This window comes from Ursus arctos, unplaced genomic scaffold, assembly GCF_023065955.2.
Source record: "Ursus arctos isolate Adak ecotype North America unplaced genomic scaffold, UrsArc2.0 scaffold_13, whole genome shotgun sequence".
Taxonomy (NCBI): Eukaryota; Metazoa; Chordata; class Mammalia; order Carnivora; family Ursidae; genus Ursus; species Ursus arctos.
In genome coordinates, this window is record NW_026622797.1 from 26855082 (window position 1) to 26882760 (window position 27679).

At 37.6% G+C, this 27679-nt stretch overlaps 1 protein-coding gene across 1 annotated transcript in view; it reads right to left on the reverse strand.

Annotated features, from left to right (window-relative positions):
- Positions 1 to 27679, reverse strand: part of PEX7 (peroxisomal biogenesis factor 7) — an 83324-nt gene that overhangs the window by 52957 nt on the left and 2688 nt on the right. Inside the window, exons 3-5 of the mRNA XM_026504883.4 lie at positions 27060 to 27210; positions 13585 to 13662; positions 13110 to 13218 (exon numbers count right to left, since the gene is read on the reverse strand). Coding sequence (XP_026360668.2) covers positions 13110 to 13218; positions 13585 to 13662; positions 27060 to 27210 — 338 coding nt within the window. The remainder of the gene's footprint in view (positions 1 to 13109; positions 13219 to 13584; positions 13663 to 27059; positions 27211 to 27679) is intronic.

Genomic DNA, 27679 nt, shown 5'->3' on the forward strand with positions numbered 1-27679 from the left:
ATTTCTCTTCAGGACAGGAAAAGGCCCTGAAAATCCTCGGTTTCTAGCAAATAACCCACCAGCACAGTTTATAAGAAACAAAATGCTAACAATTTTACTGTTAAACTTGGGTAGTCTACCAAGACAAAGTAGAGAATTTTTAATCTTTGCATTTATATTTACTACACTTTAATAGGCCAGCCAGAGGCATATTTTTCTCCTTGGAAAAAAAGAGTTGAAAAATTTAGGGATTATATTTTGCATTATTACAAAAATAGTTTCCATTGCTTACTTTCACAAAGTTACCCCTGATTAAATGTTTTATATGCTGTTTGCCTTCCATTTTTGTAAATTATAAGGAGACAACAAAATGACCAAATGAATAAAACTCAGGAGTTATATACATATATATATATATATATATATATATATATATATATATATATATATATACACATCACCAGTAAATTATAAATAGTCAGTGATGCTGAGAGAAAGCTGGTACAGCTTGATGGAAGAACATGGTTGATGGCGTGATGGCAGTCAGGGTCTGGAATTCCATAGTAGCTGTGTGACCTGCACAAGTTATGTATCTCTGAGACTGATTCCTCATTTCTTAAAAAAAAACAAACAAAACACCACAGAATGCCTACATGCAGGGTTGTACCAGAATTTAGTGTAATAAGGTTGCTGGCACTTAGCATGGTCTCTAGCACAAAGCAGATACTTTAATATATGGTATATAATAACACTAAAATTTTAAATTATCCTTTGCTTACTTACATATATTTTCCCCCATTCCCAATTCTAAATCATATCATCGTGTAGCTACATTTAGCAATTTTAGATAATGTTTTTTTTTTCTGATTTCTTTGGAAGTTGTTTAAGAAAGATAAGCATTATATTGTTGGTGGTAATGAAATGTAGAGGTTACGAATGGGGACTCTGGTGGTCCGGAGCTTAGTCCTAATCTAGCTCAATCATTTGGTCCCTGTTGATGTTTAATCAAGTTACTTAACTTACCTGATTCTCAGTTTCCTTACCTGTGATAAAATATTACCTTATCAAGTTTAAATGAGATAATGTATTTAAAAATAAAATAAGAAAGCATACCCATGATTAGAAGTCATTCCCACCCCTATTAATAATACCATGAATAATGGCCAATATTTATTGAGTGCTTATTTTATGGCAGATGGTGGTCTAAACATTTTGTATGTATTAACTTTTTAAAAACGTAACAAGTGAGGTAGAAATTTTGATAATATAAGAAGTAATTTTTGTGGTAGTTGACAAATAGGGAAACTGAAGCTCGTGGAGATGAAATAAGGCCCTCAAGATAGCAAGCCATGGAGTCAGGATCTGGGACAAGAGCCCAGGCAGGCGGGCGCCCCAGCCGGCGTGCTCCATAACGACACTGTGCTCACTTCCTCATGTTGCTAGAGGAGACCTGCCAGACAGCCAATGTTGGCTGACTCTTGAGGAATTCTTTTTATTTACATGCTTTTTTCAATAAATTGAGAGGAAAAACCCCACATACACACACACACGACATTGTCATTTTTGCCCCACAGTTATCTCAGAAATAAAAGTAATAAAACGAATAAAATTGAAACCTCTACTATATTTCCAATCCCATTCCCCATCTTCCTTGCCCAGAGGACACCACAATCATGAATTTGGCATCCCTTTAGTCTGTGTTTTTGTAATACTTTCATTACATGTTTATGGATCCATATATATGTACTATCTCTTTATGTGTGGGATTTATATTTTTTTTGTTTAAAAATACTATCTTCTTACTTTTTTAAAAATTTGAGTACAGTTGACACTTAATGTTACATTAGTTTCAGGTGTACAACATAATGATTCAGCGTCTCTGTACATTATGCTGTGCTCCCCACAAATGTAGCTCCCATCTGTCACCACGCAACACTATTACAGTATCATTGACTATATTCCCTATGCTCTGCCTTTCATTCCTGTGACTCATTCATTCCATAATTGGAAGACCTGCATGTCCCACTCCCCTTCACCCATTTTGCCCATCCCCCAACCCTCTTCCCACCTTCCTACTTTAAAAGAAGTTGAAAATCACTCTGATAGAAGAGAGTAACTAACATTTTTGGATCTAGCTAAATATGGTAGGGACGGGAGGAAATGAGGAATTTGAAAGTGCCAAGTGGAAACTGCTCAGAATTAGTATTGACTAGATCTTCAAATAACTCCAGGGGCCCAAATTATAGTCAATGTCTAGCCACCTGTCAGTAGAATTTGTTTCAAAATTCTAAATAGCTTTGATAAAATGATCTTTAGGCTTTCTCTAGCCTTCAGAGTATAAAGCAGGGTGGTGTGGATGTCTAGTGTTTGGTCTGCCCAACAGTACACTTCTTACAGGAAAAGCATCCTTTCTCACCATGTGACTCTAGAAGGATCTATGGCTCAACACAGCTGACCACTCAGGGGCAGGTCCAAGCAAGGCCAGTCATATTATCTTATTTCCTGTCCTGATCACAGCTGGCAGGTTAAAGGTAGGTACCTGGGTTGTTTGTTTTGGGTGTTTTTTTTTTTTTTAACTATAACTGAAAAAATAGTATCAGTCCCTCTTTTAGGATTAACAGATTATAACACTGAGGAGCTGCTGGTGGCCACATGTCTCACTGTTTGGGGAAAGCCAGCTTGCAGAATGAAGTCAGCAAGCAGAGAAAAGTCTAGACTAAAGACAGAAAATGTGTCCTGGGCTGTTCAAGCATCCCTTCCCTTTCTTGGGGCTATTTTTCAATAAATTCCTCAAAAACCTAAGACAGTTCAAAGTCTATCACCCGTAGGTAAAGGAGACCCCTTTCCATCATGGAGGGAGTGAATGAAATTCCCCTAAAGCTTCAGTCTGTAAAAAGCCTAGCCTAAGAGAAAAACATTTGATTTAGCACAAGGCTTCCATTAAAACATAGGAAATACCTAAATGAGGTATACCAGTTTTCAAAAAGTTATATTTAATATCAGGTCTGAAGCTATAAAGTCTGCTATAGTGGCAACTAAAGCACTGTTTAAAGTTGAATGTGCTGTGTTCATCCTAGTAATTACATCTTATGAGTATGTGAATGGCTTAGAGTGTCAAAACATTACAATGACTATGGACTAGGCCATGAAGAAGTAACTGTTATTCTAGCAACATTACTGATAAGTCTCACAAAATATAATGTTGAACAAAAGAAACCTGACACAGAAGTATAAAAACAGGCAAAATTAATTTATGCTATTAGAAGGCAGGACAGTGGTCACCCTGGAGTGGGGTAGGGGAAGCCTCTCAGAATGTTGTTTCTTGATCTGGCTGCTGGTACACAGATGTGCTCATTGTGAAAATTACTTGCATTGTACACTTAAGATTATGCACTGTTCCATATGTGTACTATACTTCACTAAAAGATTAAGCAATTGCACTAGTAGGTATTTATCGAAAGGATTAAAACATAGTGATTCGAAGGGGCACATGCACCCCAATGTTTATAGCAACAACGTCCACAATAGCCAAACTATGGAAAGAGCCCAGATGTCCATCAACAGATAAATGGATAAAGAAGATGTGGTATGTATATATATATCAAAATATATATATCAGCTATCAAAAAGAATGAAATCTTGCCATTTGCAACGACATGAATGGAACTAGAGGGTATTATGCTAAGTGAAATAGAGAAAGAAAAATACCACATGACTTCACTCATATGTGGAATTTAAGAAACAAAACAGAAGAACATGGGAAAGGGAAGGAAAAATAAAATAAGATGAAAACAGGGAGGCAAACCATAAGAGACTCTAAACTCTAGGAAACAAATTGAGGGTTGTTGGAGGGGAGGTGGGTGGGGGAATGGGGTAACTGGGTGATGGGCATTAAGGACGGCAGTTGACATAATGAGCTGATGAATCACTAAGTTCTACCTCGGAAACTAATAATATACTATATGTTAACTAAATTGAATTTAAATAAAATATATATATGTCTGTATATATTTATTTTATATTACATATATATTTATATAGGATAAAAAGATTAAGCAAAATACCAAAACAAAGACTGGGTGGGTGGCCACTCCACATTTCTCTGGGACAATATTTTGGTTCCTTACCAACATATTCAAGCAACAGTCACACACACAGAAAAACCATGGCCTAGGTTGTCCCTTCTTACAGTTAACTTAAAAGACACAAAAAAGGAGGGAACTGCTCTAAGGAGCTAAGAATTCCATTTACTTGACAGTCGCTTCTGTTGCACACATTTGGCACTTCATCGTTCTCACTTTGTTTTCCAGGTTGGAGAGCCAGCTTCTGGCCCAATGGTGCCATGACTCACTCAACTCTTAGCCACCGGGATATCTGTATTTATGTTGGTTTTTTTTTTTTATAATTGCATTTTCCAGACAACTGGCCTTTCATTGCCAGCCAGACGTTCACCAGGGCCCTGTGACAGCGCCATGGGCCCACCTGAATTACTAGCTTCTCTTATCAGTGGCAGGCTTGCCACTGGCAGCTGAACCAGTGAGTCTCCGTACAGAGCATGGAATAGGAAATGTTGGCTGCTACTATGTCTACTTCAAGCCGCAGCAGGTAAGAGGACAGCGAGTAAGGAGAATGAGTGTCAATGTTGAATCTGACTCTGGAAGAGCTAAGCAGCAAAAGGATGCATATTGGGCCCAAATAATTGAACTGAATTGAAATGCCAGATGCTTATCAAATGTAATATAAATTTTTTCTCAGAGTGAATGAAGATTGTTTTTTAACTACCGGACTCATTCATTCAGGCATGGCTATGACTTATGCAATTATATGGAGACTGTAATAGCAGTAACTTAGTTTTCATGGTTCAAAAGAAAGTTTACTTCATATTAATGTTCTTTATGTAATGAGCTTAAATATTCTTCCCTTCTATCTCATGTAATTTAGAAATATGAATTCTGTCTTACTAACAACTTTCATGAACTAGACAAAATGCAATGTCCTTAGAGAACCTTAGAATGCTTTGGAAGGTAAATCTAGATCTAAATCCCTAAAAACTCCCCCCTTTTTGGCCTGTCCTAACTTAGCCAGTGGTAACAAATTTAGTTCTAGATTTGCAAATACCATCTAATTTTGAAGGTGATTCAATTCTTAGAATGACTTCAATGCTATATTCTCACATATCTTAAAATATAAACTGCTATAAGCAGTTGAGCGGCATAATTAACCATATGTGCGGCACAGGACTAGACATAAAAGTACATCTTGACTGCCTAACATGTAAGCTTCCGCCATTTGTAATATTTGTAAAGACAAATATTTTACAACTTTGGGTCCCACAACCATGAAATTTACAGTTGAGATTTCTTATGCAAAGATTATAGTTTTATAAAAAGCTCTGTCTGTAAGCAAGAAGATAAAGTAAGAAAATTGATGAAGACCATAATATAACCCAAACAAAACTGAGGGAAAAAAAACAACTAAGGCATTCTCAAACTACAGAAACCACTTCCTCTCTGAATTCAGCACTGAAACCATTCTGTGGGTTTTTAAAAAAGAGATGAATATTAAACATGCAGCTTCCATTATACCAACAGAAATAAACTATTAGTTTGGCTTGTCAAACAAAGCTATGCCATAGAGTAGAACAGTGCTTTCCAAATGAGGCTAATCACCAAATTCAGCTGGGGTGATTAAAAAATGTGCCTTCAGGAGGACTAAGATGGAGCCCAGAATCCTGTTGTTGTTGTTGTTTTTAAAGCTCCCCCAACAACTGCAATGGCCAGCCAGGTTTCAGGATCACTGGCCTCGTATGCTATTACACAACCAAGCATTCCAGATTCTACCCGGAGCAAGTTCCTCAGATGAGCACTGGTAATTCTTACAACACAAACACATGCCACGGTCATTCAGATGCTCTTCAAATATGCCACCTCCCATTCCTTTGCTTTCCAGCTCTCATCACTTAAGTCTTAGTTGTTCGTAGGTAACGGCGTGAACACTGTTTCCTCGGAGTAGACGACCCGCTTCCCTGACCACCCAAGTTTGATGAGCTCAAGGGTCCTTAGCTGTGTTTCCACAGAATTCCGAGCACACATGTTAATCATAGAAGGCAACATTTATAGAGCCCTAACTCTGTGCCAGGTACTGTCCTCAGCCTTTTGCACACATTAACTCACTTAATCTTCCTCAAAACTCCATGATGTAAGTATCACCGTCACCATTGTTTTCAAGTGAAGAATGAAGAGACAGAGGTGAAGCAGCATGGCCTGAGGTCAGGTAATAGTGGTGAAAGAAGGATTTCGTCTCAGACAGTCCGGCTCAAGCCCATGTTCCTAACCACTGTACTTACTATGTTACCTCTCCAAAGAACCTCACACTCCTTAGCATTATCCATTGCTAGTTTTCTTCCTTAGGATCTCTCTCTTCCACTGGATTGCAGGTCTAAGAAGACAGGAACCCCATCCGTTTTCTTCTTCAATGTATCTTCAGTGCCTTTCAATGTATCTTTCAGAAAACAGTGGCCATTCACTTAATATCTGACTGACCCACTGTCAATGTCCCTCTCAACAACCAAAATTTACCTTAGATGTATTTTTAAAACTCTAATAAGATGGTTACCCCCCATATCTTATATAGCAGTAATAAAAAATATTTTAGTGTTTGCTTGTGTAAGGCACTCAGCTAGGTAAAAGAATACACGTGCCCGATAGAAAATGTATGAAAACAAGTAAAGAAAATATGCAAAGAAGTTCATTAGCCTCCTAATACATTGTACATAGCTTGGTAAGAAAATTTTCTCATCTCATTTGAAATGGCAAAGGCACAGTGAGAGCTTCAGAGCGTGCCCCCTCTTTTACTGTTCCACAAACCCTCCTCTTGTAGAGTGGAAGAAAAAATTTTAAATCTTTTCAACTTTATTAAGGAGGCTACTATTTGAAAATCATTACTAAGGACTATTTCCGGAAAATGGCAAATGCTTAATAAATAAACCTTCCAATGAGTTTCTAAAATCATAAAAGCTGGCAGAAAAAAGGCTTTCTTTTATTCAATTTTTAAAAATGAAACATTTTATAGCTCACAGGTCCAGAGCTTAGTTTTCATGAAATCCCTTTGGTTTAAGTGTTGGATGTGCATACAATCTAGTGAATATCAGCCCCGTAGAATATATCAAACTGAGGGCTTCAGAGGAGAGGGGGGTGGGGGAATGGGATAGACTGGTGATGGGTAGTAAGGAGGGCACGTATTGCATGGTGCACTGGGTGTTATACGCAACTAATGAATCATCGAACTTTACATCAGAAACCAGGGATGTACTGTATGGTGACTAACATAATATAATAATAATAATAATAAAAAAGAATATATCCAGCCACTTCCACCTAATCACTATTCACTCTTTCCATTCTTGGTGTATGAGTTGGACTATCTACCCTCTCTCTCATTTCCCATTTCCAACTGCAAGAGCTAAGCTGGACCCACGCCAATCAGTATATTACATCCCCCTCTCCTAGGCACAGTGATCAGTTTAGAAACATTCACGTGGACCATCAGATGAGAGAAAATGGAACTTTCCTAGATGTCTGAGAGGGAGTCTCACACTTTTTTCCTACTGGACGGAAACCAGAAAAGACGCAGGGGCTGGAGCTGCTGCCATCTTACTTTCACATGGTGCCTGATACAAAACCAACTCCAGTGATACAGAAGAGATGGCAAGAACATCCTCTAAGCCCTACGTCCAGCCATGTGTATAAAGCCAAATGTAATTTTGGACATTTCAACCATGTGAGCGAATAAATTACCTTCTTACTTAAGGTGGTTTGGTTCAGAATTTCTTCGACTTTCAACCAAAGAAATCCTGGCTGATGTGACCACTAATTATATTTATTTCTAATAGAACACACGAAGGTGATGTCATTAAACAGATAATATATTTTTTCTATTAAACCAAATGGACATTGTGATGATAAAAGACTCTTTAAATATTAACCTATTTACAATGTGTAGATAGTTAAGTTTTGTGATTATATTGCTAACTCTCCACACAATAAGTCTTTTCCTGCTATTCAGTCTCATACACTGAATATTCTATAAGCAACATCCAGACTCAATATTACGTATACCATGCTACACAAAAGGCCAGTGTAAAAGGAAGAGGAGTGAGTGACTCAGCCCAAATAAAAGGCTAATATACACAATTTCACCTGACAGTTAAATAAATGCAGGTGTATTAGTTCAAGATTTTGTCACCATCAGATTTTATATCTGGTCATGGTCATAAAAAGAGCAATGATTAAAAACAAATGAAGATAACTTTAGAACCTTAAATAATAATAATATACATTAATAAAATTACATACAATAGTAAGGTAAAGGAATTTTTAAAAAATCTATCAGTAGTTCAAGGCGTTTTACTTATTAATACTTTTCCAAATATGTAAAATTATACTCATTATTAATTTCAGTTTATTATGAATGTTGCCAATTAGAGTTCCCACCAGACATGTCTTCACTGCTTCACCAGAAGGGAAGTATGTTTCAATTCATTTTGAAGACAAATCTATTTTATACCACTAATTCCATCCAGGGTTTGAGATGACTCCTTTGAAACTGTAGGATATAAGGCCAAAGGGCTTTCCTACTCAAAGAAAATGATGCCGATGTCAATCTAATTCACATCTTTAAAAGAACTTTAATTGAACTTGTACTAATACTCTCTGTATTAGGGCTTTTCACCTACAGTAAAATTATAATCATTATGCTGAACTGTGGTCATCTTACAGATGTGATTCACTATCAGCATGAAACTCATTAGCATTTGCACTAAATTAAAAGCATAAAGATGACTAACTCAAGTTATATAGGCAGGCTAAAGGGTTAGTTGATTAGAACAAGCATACCAATACTGCTATCACTTACTTAATACACACCCGGGCTTACAATTAGATGTGCCACAGAAAACTTTAAAAACTCAAAGAAGAATTTTAGGCTTGGAAAAGGAAATGTGCCAAGGAAATATATCCTACTGGTTCCATCCCAAAACATTTGCTATCTCGGGAAAGATTTAACTCAGACTGTGGACAAAACACTGTGACTCAGACAACTTAGAAATTTAAAATAAAGGCAATAATCTTGTAAGTATACTGTTCTTCATTGTAGAAAATCAGGCTGTTCATTTTAATCACTAAACATTTTTTTACTTAACTGAACCTCTATACATAGAATTTACTATTATTTGCTATTATCTTAAAATCTAAGAAATTGCTTAATCTAATGGGCGTTATTTGTCTGTACGCAGTATACCTGAAGATTTCCCGTTCTGAGTGACTTCAACCTAATAATACTTTAGAATTGAGGGACATTTGGTCATTCAAAATTTTTAGAATAAAAAAATAATAAACAAAAGGAAAGGATTTCTGTGATGTTACATTTATTATGGAAGCCACTCAACAGCTCAGGGCATTGATACAGTTCAGCAGCAAGGAAGGACCAACCATCCTACTGATCACCTATTTGGGGATGCTGGGTAATCACATGAGGAGACAACAGTAGACACACTCTACCTCCTTCCCTAGCTATTTTCTTCTCTCCTCCCCTAAACCACCAAACTGCATGAAAGAGCTTCCACCGCTTTATCTCCCCTCGAGACTCTTTATACAAAGCGGCAGCAAACATTTCCTGTGAAGGGCCCAGCAGTAAGTATTTTTGGCTTCAACGGCCTTTCACCTCTGCCACAGCTACTCCCCTCTGCCGTTATGGCACCAAAGCAGCTGCAGACAGACGTTCCGTGAAAGGATTCGCACGGCTGTGTTGCACGAAAACTCTGTTCACAAGCCCTGTCAGTGGGTCAGTTTGATCTGAGGGCAGTCGTTTGTCAACCTATGCTCTAGTCTAAGGTTTCTTCTATTTATTAGTCTTTCCCGGGGGCTCCGATTGACTGCAATGGCTTTACTTACCATTTATGAGCCAATGACACAATTTATTCACGAGGCTAGATGTCTCAGCTCCAAAATCAGCCTACTCATCGACAACCCCGTGTGTCCCATGAGCTCCGTGTGCTCTAAAACAAAACTCAAGATCTTCTCTTTCAAACACATTTCTTACCTCAGTTATGACATTCCCACCCACGGACTTATCCTTGTCAGGAATCTAGGAGTTACTCTTTACTCATTCTTCTCTCTTCACCCTCTTGTACATCTTATAAAATCATCTCTAAATACCACTCAAGTCAGCCGAATTTCTGCCGCCATCCTTATCCACGCCTCCGTCTCCCTCGGTTAATCTTCCTGCATTCACGCCTGCTCCTCTCCCAGCTATTCTCTACACACAGCCAGAAGGAATTTTTTTTTTTTTAAGATTTTATTTATTTATTCGACAGAGAGAGAGACAGCCAGCGAGAGAGGGAACACAAGCAGGGGGAGTGGGAGAGGAAGAAGCAGGCTCATAGCGGAGGAGCCTGATGTGGGGCTCGATCCCATAACGCCGGGATCACGCTGGGATCACGCCCTGAGCCGAAGGCAGACGCTTAACCGCTGTGCCACCCAGGCGCCCCCAGAAGGAATTTTTTTTAAATGCAAGCCTAATCATATCACTCTTTTGCTTAAACCTCTTTAGTGCCTTGCCCGTGTCCATAGGATAAAATCCAAAATCTTGAATCCAGTCCATAAGGTGTGATCTGGGCGCCTCTCTACTGTCCAATCTCATTTCTACTATCTTTTCCTCTTAAGCAGTGGTCTCCCTGGCCTTCTCTCAGTACCTCAAATGCACCAAGTTCTTACTTTTGGACCCCTATTCTCTCTGCCTAGAACGGTCTCTCTTTCTGTGCCATGCAAGGCCTCCCACTTTTCATTGAGCCAAGTCCTTATTCATCCTAAATGAAAGCCAAAAACCTATCAAGTAAAAAATTGATAGTTTTGACTACCAAAAACTTAAATGCATATACACAGTAAAAAATATATATACAACATAAAATAAAATAGAATAATATAAAATAAATAGTTAAAAGACAAACAAAAAATTGGGAAAATATATGTAAGATATAGAAGACTAATTCCTAAATACAAAAAAAGAGCTCATACATCAATACAGAAAAACAACAAACAGCTCTCAGTAGAAAAGTGAGCCAAAAACATGAACATGAGACTCACAAAGGAAAAACTGTAGTGGTCAACGGACATATAAAAAATATTCACTATCCCTAATAATCCAATATGCAAATCAAAACAAAATTAGGAACCATTTTTTACTCATCAAATTGCAAAACAGTTAAAAGATTAAGGAGGTGCATTTATTTATCATTTCAAGGTCCAAATCTTAAAATAACTATTACCTTAACATTATCAGATATTCACTATCAGAATTAACTGACACCATCTAGACCAGGAAGGTTGTTGTTATTGTTCTGATTAGTCTATAAGGTGTTGCTGCTCTATAATAAACACTTTTGAAAGTCATTAGTGTCATACAGATTATATTTATGTATATATTCCCCAAATGATGTTATTTAATAAATCCTCACATTGGAATACTCTGAGACATTGGTTTACCCTTCCCGCCACTTGTTCACAGAGGCAGGGTCAAAGTGACTCAAGAAGGCAGCCTAGCAGAGCAACCCTGCCTTGCCTATGCCAATTAGTTGTTCACCTTTGTTTCATTCCTACACTTTTTACAGCTTTAATGGCACTCATACATTACACAAATAATCTAAAATAAAAATGAAGCAATGTATATTAAAGTAGCAGAGATTTTAGGAAAGAAATAGTATTCAGAAAATTTTTTAGCCAAATGTGTATTGGTGGTAGATCAAATAAAAGAAACATGGTGTACCTCTTTTTCTACCTTAAATTTGTTTCAATTCCATAAGTTTAAGTATAAAATAAAAATTCATATGTATAATTCATAAAATATAATTGGTGAATATTCTTTTCCATCAAGTTTATTTAAAACTAGAGTCTAAGAACTCCTTCTGAATGATGGTATGATTCACTCAAATCAACTATAATACTGGACTAAGGCTACTAAGAAATCTCTACAATCAAAAGCTGTTTTATTTTTATAATAATGTTTTCAGTGGGGAAAATGAATTTGGGATGGGAGATTTTCTGATTCACAATTATAAAATTATTTTCCTGTATAATTTCAACAACAACAAAAACTTTATAGCCATAAGCATATAAAACCTAACATCGCTAAGCAAATTCAGCCCTTAAAGACATTTAACTTTTTCCTCAGGAATATTACCCATAAACATTTTTCATTTTTTTAAACATTTTATTTATTTATTTGAGAGAGAGAGCAAGAGAAGGGGAGGGGAGCAAAGGGAGAAAGAGAAGAAGACTCCCCACTGAGCAGGGAGTCCGACTGAGGGGCTCAATCCCAGAACCCCAAGATCATGACCTGAGCTGAAGGCAGATGCTTAGTCAACCAAGCCACCCAGGTGCCCCAAACATTTTTCATTTTTTACCATATATTCTAGAATGAGAATATCTTATTCTCATTTTTATGGAGGAATACAAGAAAAAGTTAACCGTGGTTCTACGGAGGGGGAGGGATAAGGACTTACTTTTTATTTGGCGTGTTTCTGTGCTGTTTGAATTTCCTCACTATGCATATGGTAAGTCTAGAATAGGGATTATGTAGGATACCATTTTGGGTTTTTTCTTTACAAATTTTTTTTTTTTTTTGAAAGTTACAAAAACAAAAAATACAGAGTGATAATTTTACTTTGTCATTCATCACAAATATTTGTCATTAATTAGCACGTTACACATGCTCGTAACTGTTACTCAGACTTAGCCACCTTTATTCTGATAAACAAAGGATAATGCCATCTAAGCGAAGGAGCTCAGTGGCTAATAAAAAGAACTAGGACGGCTCCCAATTTTGGAAGATTTATCACCAGTTATGGTATGCCTAAGACAAACCATATTTGTTCATTTATAGTTGAAAAGTAGTCCAGGCCTGGCTAATTCTTATCTAGAGGTTGATAAAGAATGAAACCATCTAAAGAGCACAAAGAATAGAACTGTGGTCTCTTTTTCCCTCCAAATTGCAAGTACACAGCGCCACCTATTGGGGAAAGCAAAGCTACCACACACTACAAGTAAGGCTTTTTTGGTAAATACCGAATTATTTACCTGAGGCCGAGGCAAAACAACCAGGGATGTGGGGAGACCAGATTGTGCTATAAATGACACTTTCATGGCCTCTAAAGGTGCACAGAGACTTTCCAACAGTTGGATCCCACTACAAACAAATGAATAGAACAATTACTTAAAAGTAAATTCAAATGTCTATTTATATATATAATATATATAATACACTACATATGTATTTATATATATACATGTAATAGACATATCTCAAGGATTCTTTAAAGTCTATTTTCATATAAAGCAAAATGGTATTTAAGGGGCCAAAATAATCAATGCTGAGCTAATTGTTAGTTTACAGCCAAAGATAAAAAATGTTTAAATTCTAATAAATGCTTTAATACAGTTCTTTGAAAAGAAAATTAGCTGTGTAACTGAAAAGATATAGAAGTATGTTCTAGAAAAGAAAAAAATTCAATGAAGAGAATATTTGGTTTTAAATACAGTAACGCTGACATACCAGTTTGACAGTCTGATCCCATGAGCCAGACACCACAAGCTGTTCACCTCTCGTTTGGCTCCAATCAACACTATAGACCTAAAAACATTTTAATGTGTCATTTAGAAAGCAAAAGAGCATTCAGTTCAATATTATATTTTATTTCTTTATAACAGTGATAGCCAGTTAGAACAACTAATTCACTTCATTGAAACATCAAATAAAGTCCTACAAATCTCAACATGGTGCCTGAGAAATGGAAAGGTCATTTTGTCCATTCCTCCAGACATATTCCTTACAGATAAGATTCCATTCTATTTTAATAGAATGCTACAGATGATTTCCAAACCTCCTTCACTAAAACAAATCATATATATTTTTAACCTACCAACAAATCACTGTTTGCAGCACCCTGTAGAAATGTCAAAGCAGATTAGAAAGTTAGTCGTCTAAAAACGCTTGCCAGGTCAGTGTTTATCAGAAAGCATTAAAATTCAATTAATATCCCTATCTGGCCTTTCTTAGAAAAAGCTTATAGGAACCAGGTAATCCTTTCAGAGCTCTTGGTAAACAGCTTTAGTTATCCAATGCTGCTATTCTAATCTATGCTTTACTGCTTTCTGTGAACCATTTCAAATGAACCATTTGAAAACTTACGGAAATCTTTTTTATTTTGTCATTTTATACAACAAATTATATACACATCACTACTGTAAGCTAAATTCCACAAAATATGTGCATAATTATTCTTTATTACATTAAAGTATTCCTGACATGGACCTGAGTATACATCACTACATGTGACCAGCCAGCAGAGTCTTCTGAATCTTAAAAATTCTAGCTACCATATTTATGTAGGAAGCAGTGGTGTCTGCAGTTTGCTGTAGCTTAAGTACAGGTTACCTGTTCTCTGCTCTCTTATACTGTGTACTATGGCTAGCCATGCTGGAGTCTCAGTTTGAAAAATATCAGTAATACTGATCCTGTCTTTGTTTAAAACTTTGATATTTTTCTCATCACAGATTTTTTTGAATTGGGATTTTTAAAAATACTGTATGAAGACATTATTTGACTACTGAATTTTTGGGGTCCTCCTTAATCATGTACGTAAGGTGAGTGACTCACCTACTCCGTCCTAGTCCTGGCCTACTGCTGTCCATATTAATGCAGAAGAGAGACGATCAGTTGGAACGCTGAAGAAACCACAATCCAGCAACAGAGAGCAGCTCTTACAGAAGGGGCAGCAAAAACCAAAGAGCTGCTATGGCCATTTCTTAGTTGTGGATGGAAAAAGAAAGCCTTGAAGTAGCCATTGAAGATCTTGAGAGCTAAAGAGTTTGATTTTATCCTCTAGGCTAGGGCATGGCAAATTTCTTCTGTAAAGAGCAATAATTTGGGGCTTTATGGGCCATTTGATCTGTATGTTGGCCTGGGAGAGCACAAAAGTAGCCACAGGTGATACTTGATAGGTAGGCATAGCTGTATTCCAATAAAACTTTATTCACAAATCAGAGAGCACACTAGGTTGGGCCTGTCTCATGAGTAGTAGTTCGCCAACTCTTGCTCTAGGCTGATATGAACAGTCAAAAATAATCATAATAGCAAACTTCTATTGAGCACCTACTGTGTGCTAGATACCGTCCTAAGCATTTTACATATTTTATCTCATTAATCTTCACTTCTATGAAGTAGATACTGTGCTAAGACCCAAAAAGTTTAAATAAACTATCCAAATTCCTATAGCTAGTAAGTTGCAGAGCTGAATTCTGAACCTCAGTAGCCTCACTGAAGAGCCCACCCTTAATCGCTACACGAGGCTGTCTCTACATCATGCTACTTGAGGGCACTGTTGGATTCGAATGACCTTGGGCTGCAATATTAAGGAAATAAAGGCCTGCCCTTCATTGGCGATTCACTGGTATCACCCTTCATTAGAGCCCAGATTGATTCCATCTTGTTTTCATGAATTATCCATATCCGAGAACTTAAAGCCCCTGTCAACTTAGTGAACTCCTGTTCATCTGTCAAGACTTGGCGCCGTACACCCTTTATGAAGCGAGCCTCCCCTCAACAAAACCCTCGATGACTGAAATGCTTCCTTCCGTGCATTCCAACAGCATCTTGTACCTACTTATAATTTAACATTTACCATATCTTACTACAATTTGTGTTAAATACCTGCTAGATTCTGGAAGATCCACCATGTGAGCAAAACCATCTTGTATGTCTATGCTCACTGCAATATAATAAGCACTCAATACATGGGAGTTAAAATAATTTATCTGATTAAATTTATCTTCGCAATCTGTACCAACAAGTAGTTATAAAGAGCTACTGTTTTCATGTCAGAAGATAACTGAACAAATATAACTAAAAACTAAGACCAACATCTCAGATTCCACTGCCTCTACACATGTCCGGCGCGGTGCAGGATTTGATACCTTATGACTTCTCACCTTTTAAAACTGCGAGAGCCCCCACAGGCTCAGAGAGAACCCAGCCCTAGTGAGAACAAAAGATAGGAGGTAAGAGGACTATGCTGATGGCGGTGTTGCTGCCAGCTCTATTATCAGTCCCACAGCAAGGTGCAAGCAGTGGGACTCTAGGACAAAACTAAGGACAGGACGCACATGGTGAGGTTAAAAATGGGACAACAGAGAAGGAAATAAAGGCAACTCAATAAATATTTTATGTGTTTGATTGTGTTTACAATTTAGGATATGGGTAAGTAACAGTACAAGCTAGGATATTGTTTAAAAAAAAAAACAAACAAACTATAGACAAGTACAAAATGGGTGCTGGGATGGAAAATTCAGCTTGATGCCCAGAAGAGTGGATCCAAGCAGGGCCTTGAGGCCTAGCTAAAATGTCAACAGCAGAAAGCAGAAGTGAAAACAGTGATCAGAAACTCCCCCAAAGACATACAAGGGCATAGATAGCACCCAAGGGATTAGGACTAGAGAACACTGCAGGATAACACCAAGGTTTTGTGCCTGGGGACTGCTGGTGGTGGAGGCATTCACAAAATGGGAAGACTGGAGGAAAGAAGATAATGTGTAATTTTAGACATACTGACTTTGAAGTGACAGCAAGATAGTCAAGTGGGAACAGAGTTTGGGCATTGACCTCAGGCTCTGAAAAAAGTTTACAGCCAGAGAGATGTTTGGGAGACAGTCAAAAAAGGATGAATAGATTCCATTATTCCAACTTCAAGTTACCTCACTAGTTCATTTAACAAGCATTTATTAAGCACCTACTATATACAAGGCACAAGGGAAAGAGGGGTTTGTTAGACAAGACCGATAATGTCCCCACCCTTAAGGATCATAGCCAGGCTATACATAAATAATTTCATATTGTGATTTTAAAGAAAAGCTACGAAGCAAAACAAAACCAAGGAAGGAGACTGGGAAACAATGACAGAGGGAAGGAGTCACTTCCTGATACAGTGGGCAGGGAAGACCTCTCTCAGCAGAGACCTGAGCACAGCAAACACAGAACTCTGCAGGTTTGAGAGGAAAGGCTTTGACAGAACAGGGAAAGACCCTTAAGCAGGAAACAGGCTTGTCACATTTGAAGAACAGAAAGGTCAAACAGGAGGGACAAGATCCCAAAGGACCATGGTTACAAGTTGGTATATAATTTCTCTTAAGAGGCTAGAGCCATCAAGCCTATGCTAGCTACCACCTAGACTGCAGGCAGCATCCTTCAACTGCCCTCCCCCCCATCCTTGCTCACCTCTAACCCATGATCTGCACTGCATAAAAACACACATCATTCCCCTGTAGAAAGCCCTTCGACGGTTTCATACTATGGGTCTCGGGCAACTTACCATCTTCACTCAACATTGAGAATTATCCATGCTGCTGCTTATTACGCAAAGGTCAAAATCATGCAAGACTATGAATAACCGGTTTAGGGATGCATACAGATGCAGTAAAGCTAAAAAGAAAAGCAAAGAAAACAGAAATAGAAATTCAGAATTAGTGGTTACTCCTGGGAAGAAGGGAGTAAAGACAAAAGGAGGGAGAATGATAGAATCAGAAAAAAAAGTAGATAGAAGAAAAATAGCATCTGTAAGTGGGGGCTCCAACAGCAAAGGGAATGTTTTATTTCTTATGTCAGATGATGAATATGCAAGCATTCATTATACATTTTTATAGCTTACATATATTTTATACGCATGAAATATTTCATGGCAAATTTTTAAAAATCTTCAATGTCCTTCCACTGAATTTAGCTTAACAGCCAAGACACTAACTATTCCAGGCATGCAGGCTCAGTCCCCCCGCGTTTGCCTCTAACCCTATTCCTCTGGCCTCTCCACCTGAATAGTTAATTCCTACTCTCCCTGCAGACATAAGGATGCCTTCCTGGTCCCTTCCCCAGACAAGATCCTTTCCTCTTGTAGCACTCCATACATTCTAGCACTTATCACATCATCAAGGAGATAACAGCAGCTCAAGCCTCCTTCCCTAGAGAGGGCTAGGACTCCAGCAGGGCAAGGACCATGCCTGACTTGTTCATCCTCCCTGCTAGGCCTCACACAGTCCCTTACACACAGTAGGTGAATCAAAGTTTCTGGAATGGTTGAAGGGACAGAGAAACAAATCTGAATGAAGAGCACACCTCACATCAGTCTAGTCTTCCACCCTTTCCCTATTCCCAGTGCCCCCCTTCATGCCCCACTCAAACAGTGGACATGGCTCAATGGTCAGATTAAGGATAAAAAGGAAGAGGGGTACACAGATATGCTATAAAAGCAGGGTCCTCTAAAGGCCTATCTTATGTAATTACCCTTGGCAGTGGTGAAGAAAATTAATTGAGAAACTGTAAAAAGGAAAAAAAAAATAACCCTGAACAATATTTTGTGCTGCTTTATGAAATCTGAACCTCAAATTTTATTACTGAAACCAATTCCCAAAGAGCTCGTTTTTAATCTACTGTATAGCATTGCCCTTTTTAAGTTGGTCTATTTAATTAAAAATCATCAAATAAAAACTATGTCCAGAATGTTCATACTTATCTGTATCAATACAGAGTAAAGGGACACTGACTTTTAATTACTGAGCGATTAGAAAAGGCTACATATTTCTTTTAATGTGAAACAAGTTTTTTAAATTTATTGTTATAGAAATTTTGAAATGCACATAGAAGAAAAAATATCGTAATAAATCCCTAGGTATCTATCACATACGTTCCATAATTATCAACATTTGCCACCTTGTTTCATCTGTCCTGTTACCAACTGACTGACTGCTGGAGTATTTTAACATCAGACCACTTCACTCATAAATAATTAAGCAGATAAGGATTTTTTTTTCTTATAGAAGCACAAGGCTATCTTCACCTAAAAAGATGAACAACAGTTCCTTAATGTCATCCAAAACTCAGTCTACATTCTTATTTTCCAGACTGTCTCAAAAATGTCTTTTTACAGTTGGTTTATTTGAACTGGAAACAAAACAAAATCCGTATTTTACACTTAGTTGTTATGTCTCTTAGGTCTAATCTAGGAAAGTCCTCCTCTCCCACGTTGCTTTTCCCACCCACCCTTCCCATGACATTTATAATTGGTGAAGACACAAAGCTAATGGTCCTGTAGCATCTTCTACACTCTGTATTTAGCTATCTTCGTGGTGTTACCATTTCTCTCTACCCTTCCCATTCCTTTAAGTTGGGAGTTAGGTCTAGAGGCTTGATTACATGCAGTTCAATCTTTCTTTTAGCTTCCTATTTTATTAGGTGTATAACTGCTGATTGACCCACTTTTAGTGATCCTAAAACAATTCAGGAGATGTATCAATATTAATGTTTTAACATCCATGGATAACCTTTGCCTACAGTCATTACTTTATTTGGGGATATTCAATGGTGACTTTCTAATTAAGCTATTGCTTCTGCATTTATTAGCCAGAATTCTGTTATGAGAAATTTTCCACATCAAGTATCCAATTATTCCACAATAAAATTCATACAGGAAAGGCAGGATAAGTGCCTTGGTTCTTTATCTTATCAATTTTCAAAGTGAGTCCACTGTCCTCCTAATCTTGGGTAGTGACCAGTTGTTGTTTCTTAATGATTACAACCCCATGTAATGGGTGGAAATATACATCTAAGTGTATGGTCTCTCTATACATTGTCTCTTCTAAACTTTTGATGTGATCTCAGTGGCCTTTCATAGTTTTCTGACACAAGAAGATGTCTTGGATTCATCTTGTATGTTTCCCCTCAGTCCTGGAATCAACTATTTCTCCAAAGATCCCAATTCCTTTTCGTGGGAAATGGTTTTTAGAGGCAGTCATCTCCAAATTAGGGATATTTACTGGGACTGAATTGTCACTGCTTTTCAGTCTTCATAGTCCAAAGAACGAGGGCATATATACTTTTTTAAACAGAGAAAAATTAATCATGAGTCTGTATAGACATTTCTCATTCAATTTTAAAATTAAATGTCTCTTTTTAACTTCTTCATTCTCATCACTTTCCTCTTGCATAAAAATGTTTGGTTTCTGATAACATAATTACTGCTATGCTTTAATCTACAATATAATATGAGTTTCTTTTTTTAATTTAAGTTCAATCAGCCAACATATAGTACATCATTAGTTTCAGATGTAGAGTTCTATAATTCATCAGCTGCATAAAACACCCACTGCTCATCCATCATGTCATGCTCTTCTTAATGCCCATCACACAATTACCCCAACCCCCCACCCACCTCCCCTCCAGCAGCCCTCAGTTTGTTTCTTAAAGAGTCTTTCATGGTTTGTCCCTCTAAGATTACTTCCCATTAAGTTTCCCCTCCCTTCCCCTATGATCCTCTACACTGTTTCTTATATTCCACACATGAGTGAAACCATATGATGTCTTTCTATGAGAGTTTCAAAATAACAATACTGATCTTTCAGTATTTTGCAGTTTAAAATTCTTTTGCAATTCTTTTTATCAGACATATCTCATTAGGTTATGGACAATCACAACACTGTATTTTTAAAGTCACTAGAAAATAATTATTTTCAATACCTGGTTATGATGCCAATTTGATATACCACTAGATTAATCTGTTTCTGTTTGTTTTCAATTTTTAACAATTGCTTTTTTCCTTTTTAACTAAACCGTGATTTTTAATTTTGTAAAATATTTCAATTGTTACAAGGTCAAAAGTGTAATACAAATTATATTGAAGAAATTGTCCATCCTTGTCCCCTCTCCCCTGACTTCTTCCCCACCCCCTTTAAAGGTAACCACTTTCATTAGCTTTTGGATTATCTTTCCACTGTTCATTTTTGAAATATATACAGAGATAACTATAAATATACATATATATACATATAAATATATATACACACATATATACATGTATGTGTAAAATATATATAAAATTCCTCCCCGTCTCACATAAAACGTAAATTCTAAATGTATTTAAATAGCTCTGCCAATAATTCCATAGGATAACTTCATTTGATATCAGATTGTAGCTAAACTAAAAAGAATTTCTAGGGGCGCCTGGGTGGCACAGCGGTTAAGTGTCTGCCTTCGGCTCAGGGCGTGATCCCCGCAGGATCGAGCCCCACATCAGGCTCCTCTGTTATAAGCCTGCTTCTTCCTCTCCCACTCCCCTTGCTTGTGTTCCCTCTCTCGCTGGCTGTCTCTGTCAAATAAAAATAAATAAAATCTTTAAAAAAAAAAAAAGAATTTCTAGCTTCATATGATTTAAAATTATCAAATAAAAGACCGTATCATTGTCCTACATATGTTTCCTACTAGATCTAAAGTAGAAGCCATGGGGTTCTAACTTCTAGATATGATTCACTCACCAACTTGCTTTGGAGACAAGCACAGTGTTTGAGACCCACGATGAGTATATGACAGAGAGACTACAGATATAGTGGCAGTAGTCATGCATGAAAGTCATTCTCGACCCAGAAATATTCCATTACAGTTTCCATCTATTTAAAACTATCACTTCCTCTTCTTTAAAAAAAATTTTTAAAGCTTTGAGTTACCCCTTTGCAAGGCAAATCAAATCACACCTTTTATTAAATATTTGTTAAAATCGACATTTTGAATCTACAACCCTCGAAATATTAGATAATATACATAAGAAGGTCATTAGAACGGAATGCTTATTAAGTTAAAGCAGTGGCTTCCAAACATTGCTGCACATTGAAATCATCTGGGAATCTAAATAATGCTTGGCTCCAACCCCAGACATTGGGACCTGGGTATGAAGATTTTTAAAAGGTCTTTAGGTGATTCTAGTATGTTAGAATCCAACACATACACTCTAGGCTCCAGTCACACCAAAGGACCTATGAGTTCCTGAACATGTCATGTTCTTTCATAGATCTGCACCTGTGCAGATGCTTTTCTCTATCAGAAATGCCCTCTTCCCTTTGGGCTGCCAGTGAATTCCTACGAATTGTCCAAGACGCAGCTCAAATGGCATCTCTTCTGTGCCCTCTCTGTACCTTCTACACACTTTTTTCAATATGACCGCCTTGTATTAAATGGTTTGCTCACATGTCCCAGAACTACTACCAGAAATCAGCACCTGTGTCTTATTCATATTTGCATCTTCAATGACTAGCATATGCCTGGCACATAACATGTGCTACCAGTAAGGACAGAACTAGCTCCTTCTTTTTCTTTTTTTTTTTTTTTCTGAGAAAGAGAGAGAGAAAGACAGAGTGCGAGTGGTGGAGTGTGGGGGAGAGAGAGAATCTTTTTTTAAGAGCGTGCGAATGGGGGCGAGAGGGAGAGGGAGCGAGAGAATCTTAAGCAGGCTCCACCTCCAGCACAGAGCCCCATGCAGGGCTTGATCTCACGACCCTGAGATCATGACCTGAGCCAAAACCAAGAGTCAGACACTCAACTGACTGAGTCATCCAGGTGCCCCCCAGATCTAGCTTTTTAAATACAAGTTAAAACTTTAAAATACTAAACAAAGTAAGAAAAAAAAAGAAAGTGAATGGTTTAAAAACATAAGGATTGAAAAGTGATGAAAGATATCACATCCTATTCGTAGTAAAATCCAGAAAGACTCAACTGACACATAATTGGAAACAATTTTTCTTCATAATCACAATTTTAGGGGAAAGTTTTACACTTATTTTAAATTGTAATAAAAATCTTACTGCAGTAACCTACTCCAGAATGAATGGCTGAGCATGACCAAACACTCACAAGGAAATAAATCAAGTTCAATTGTGTCCTGGAAGAAAGGAAGAGAGGAAGAAGGGAGGAAGGGACAAAGGAAAGAGACAGATCTCTTTAGCTGAGAAGTCTGTTGTGCAGTTAAACATAAATGCAATTTCTAAAGGGAACAAACTGGTGTTAAATGTATGACTCACTGTCATTCTCATTAATATTTTTATGGGCATTCATCATTATAAACTTTTCAGCTTCTATCGTTATCATAGGAGTAAATAATTGATTTTTTAAAGTAAGTAAGGTCTTAACCACATGGCACATCTTTACTACAAAATGTATAGTTAAATACATTCTTTCTACAATGAGATACTAATAGTTGCATACTATTCAAAGATAAGTTTTCATAACCAAAAACTTTAAATGGATCAAATCTTTTTTTTTAATTCAGCAAATTGATAAGGTTACTATTTGTCAATGAAGACAAATGTTAACTACTTTTTAAAAACTGTAATAGGCATACGGGAAACTAGATATTGACGTAAGCATTAAATTGAGTCTGTGTCACCTTGAAAGTCACTCCTAACTCACTCCCGGTAGCACCATGTTGTAAGTCATGAAGTACAGAAACAAAATTCTCAGTTCACCCTCTATTCCCCTTCTTGCTGGATCTTTTTTAAATTTTCCTATTCTTCCACTCCTATTATATATTCAGCAGCAGGCTAAGCTACAGGCATTTAATGGGCTCAAAAGACATAATGGTCTCTGCAGACACCAGTTAAACAATGGAGAGAAGAATCGGATTCTTGCTTTGATGCTAAGTTTAGAAGCCATGCACACAGATAATGTCCATGTTTTTCTTTCTTTCCATTTCACCAAGCCCTTCATTCCTCAGGCCTAAAATATATCTAGGTCTTGGATTTCTCCTCTTCACTTCAGCAACTTCTCATCTGATTATCTGAAAACTGATTGTTGGACATTGCTCAGTTATCAGGTGATGAAATGGGTAAGTGCAGGATTCCTAACTTGTCCGTATCTTTCTAACCCTAGTATAATAAGATATAATAATATATAGTAATAAGAGCTCATATTTATTTAGTGTTGGCTCTGTTCTAAATATTTACAACAACCGTATGACATAGACTACTATTATCCGCAGTTTGCAAATGAAGAAACTAAGTTTTAGGAAAAATAAGCAACTTGCCCAAGGTCCCACAGCTGGTAAGTTACAGAGCCAGGATTCAACCCAAAGTTGATTGAAACCAGGCTACTCATCCTTATTCTATACTATTACCTATGGGAAAAAACGACCCATTGTTTGGTATTCTTGAACATGCTGGTGGGAAAAAAATAATAAGAGGCAATCAGCTATGCTCGTTCACTTACTAATTAATTCAACAAATATTTATTAGCTCCTCAAAACTCTCACTTGCCCTTAAATCCTTTTAAGTGTTTCTGAGTATTTGGTATAAGAGACATGTTTTGAATACATGCTGTATTTCTTCAATGAAGAAAATGCCAAATATTTGGTATTATAATACTGAGACTTACGTTGATCACCAGAAATTCTCTCTCTTCACAATCTCACAGAGGATGGCCTTTATGAGTTCTCTATTCATCACCCTGCTGGCATACTTTGATTTTTACAAACAACTGTGAGAAAGACAAGTATGTTGTAGCAGAGCCAATCCCCCTTTCTTCCTTGCTTGCAGAACCCTAATTTTTCCTTCAGGGAAAAAGCTCCGTCCCTTCCTCATCCCAGGGCCAAATCTGGTTTAGGTGAAGGCAGGAATGGTGGCTTGTCTCCCTCATAAGTGACATGGTTAGGACCGGGCATCATCTTCTAGCTATGGGGATGTGAAGAGGTTCTGCTGTAATAGCTTTGAGGAAGCTTTTCCTCAAAAGAGTCCCAAGACAGGGACATTCACTTTTTTTGCCCTTTGACCTTGAAAGGTGATAAGATGATAGTTGGAACCAGAAGCAGCATAAGAAGAAAAGAATACTCACTGAGGATAACAGAGTGGAAAGGCAAGGACAACTTGGGTATTTGATGGCATTGTCAAGCCCTGAATAACCAAGCCAGCACCCAGTCCACCTCCATATACTTGGTTATGTGAGATAAGAAACTCTGATTGTTGAATCTACTTTTATTTGTATTCTCTATTATACTAACCGCCAAGGCATCCTCACTGATACAAGCGCTTATCAAAAATTGCATTTGAAAAGAAATTAAGGGGAAAAAGTAGCCTGAAAGAAAAAAAACCCACAAAGATGTCTTCAGCTCAAAAAAACCCAGTTATATAATTATAGAATGATATAAACCTGGTTTCACAGCAGTTCAGATAGCAGAGATCGAGGTGCCTTACCAGTGGATTCAAAGTAACCCAATACTATGACATGGCCGAGGAAAATGGACAGCCAGCCATGTTAGGTAATATTATTAGAACCAGAGGCTCAAGATTATGGTGGCAAAGTCTTAAAAAGTTCAGCACTGATCATCACATTTCTAGAATAAATAACGTACGCAATGTCAAAGACGACCATGAAAAAGGGGAATATGCAAAGGAATTTACCAAGAGAGTAAAAGATAGAGAGACCATGTAATCTGAAGACAGGCTGAAGGAATTACAGATGCACAGTCTGGAAGAGAAAAGACTAAAAGTGGTCATGGTGGTTAGTTTCAAGGGTTCCCTGGAAAACGGGGACTGGACTCATTCTCATCACTTCAGAGAAAGGCATTTGAAACAACAGTTGGTTGATAAAAGGTAGATCTGGGCTTAAGATAGCAATTTTCTAACCATTAGAGCGATCTAAAGTCGAATAAGTTATCTCATGAGATAGTGAGATCCACTTTCGCTGAGATGAAGTAAAGGCTGAGTGACCATCATCAGGAACATTCTAGGGCAGTATTTCCCAGAGAGTAGTACACACACCACTGGTTGTACAAGAGATGGTTTTAACTGGTGCATGCATTTTATTTCATCATTACATATTTATTTTAACATATATTGAAAACCAATAAATGTACATTCTAAGTTAGTCATCAATTCCATGGCTTCCCAAATATAACTGTTTTAGGATAAGTGAAATAATAATGTGAGTGTGATTTAAAAAAATATATTAAATCAATATGGCCCATTTAATATAACTAGATATATTATTTTATGACTTGTTGGTTATAGTCCTAGAATTTATAAGACAATACAAAGCATTAAAGATTAAAAAAAAAAAGAAAAAACCTTTTGAGAGGAAAAACATTAAGGCAAAAAAAAAAAAAAAAACTAAGTTAACTATAAGTGGTATTAGAAAAAACAAAAATCATGAAGGTACCACAAAAATGTCCAAATTTTGGACATGCTGCTCTGTGGGGATCCTTGCATTGAACATTGTGAAACTAAAGTTTCTCCTTTACCAACGTTGTCTTCAGTGATTCTATGAAAACATGATCATTTATAAGTACATTTATTCAGAGAGGCTTCACCATAAAATAGAGGAACTAAAATTTTCCATTATTTTCAGTCACAATCTTAGAGATATTGAATTTTAATAGCTATAGCTATACAGTGATTTCCGGAATCCTCACACGACTCATCTTTTTATCACAAAAGACTAACATTCTTGCATCTAATAAACATTCACTGGAGGCCTTCTATGGGCCTGACCCTGTGGCAGACACAAGTTTGAATGTAAACGTGCAAGTTTTCTCTTGAAGGATCTACTGCTACCTTTAGGAAACTTCTTAAACATTTAAGGTAAAACACTGAAAGGGATTGTTTTACCATCACGTTCATTAAAAATACATATTGTAGTTTTATATGATCGAAAACCAAACTATTTTCTAGGCTACCCATATATATATACACACAGAAGCTACACATACGAACTGGCTTTAGATTTCAAATTTCTTCAGTAAGCTCTGTGTCCTCGTGAGTATTTCATGCTCCTGCTCCAATATATTCTGAAAATCCTCAGGAATCTTGCTGAAGCCTAGAGGCAATCTTGTGAAGTCTCTGTGAAAAGTCTGCCCACCTCTATCCTCAGGCAGTCGCAGGGCAGGCATAGCCTCCAGCGGGAAGAAAGTGTGGGGCCTCTCTGGAGGAAACGGTGCCACAGCATACTTTTACTACTGGTGGCGTTCTCACGGACTAATGAGAACCCTGACCTTTGCTTCTTCCCTAGCTCCTCGGGCCAAGATGTACTTTATGTTTCAATAATCAAATAACAAACGACATCTAACATGGATAAGAAATACCAGTGCTTAAACTTCTTATTCCCATGTTTCCATCCTGGAATGGATTTCATCCAAAGAAAAAACAATCGGCTCGGGAAGACTGCCTTCCTACCTCCTGAGTGTGCTCCTTGTAGACCTGCAGGGGCCCCACCGCCTTGGCCGTGTCCCAGAGCTGCAGCGAGCCATCGCCACTACAAGTGACCAGGACGTGTTCATTGTTCTCACTCCAGGTCACGTCAAACAAACCATCGTTCCAATCAAAGCTACGACAGGAAAAGCGAAACAGAACACCCGGTTACACAGCCGAACATAAAATAACAATCATAATTTTACAGCTTTTCTTCAAGTTTATCACACATTTTTTTGGCTTTTTTTTTTATTATGTGAGGCTAGTCACCGTACAGTACATCATTAGTTTTTGATGTAGTGTTCCATGATTCATTGCGTACAACACCCAGTGCTCATCACAACACATGCCCTCCTTGATACCCATCCCCGGGCTCCCCCATCCCCCCACGCCCCTCCCCTGGAACACACAGTATCTCACACAGTCTTCGGGACTATGGAAGAGAAGTAGAGCAAGCACTATGACAGATGCAGAAATGCGTTCAGGGAGGTGAAAAGAACAGCCCAGGGCACCTGGGTGGCTCAGTTGGCTAAGCGTCTGCCTTCTGCTCAGGTCATGATCCCAGGGTCTGGGATGGAGTCCCTTATCAGGCTCCTGGCTCAGTG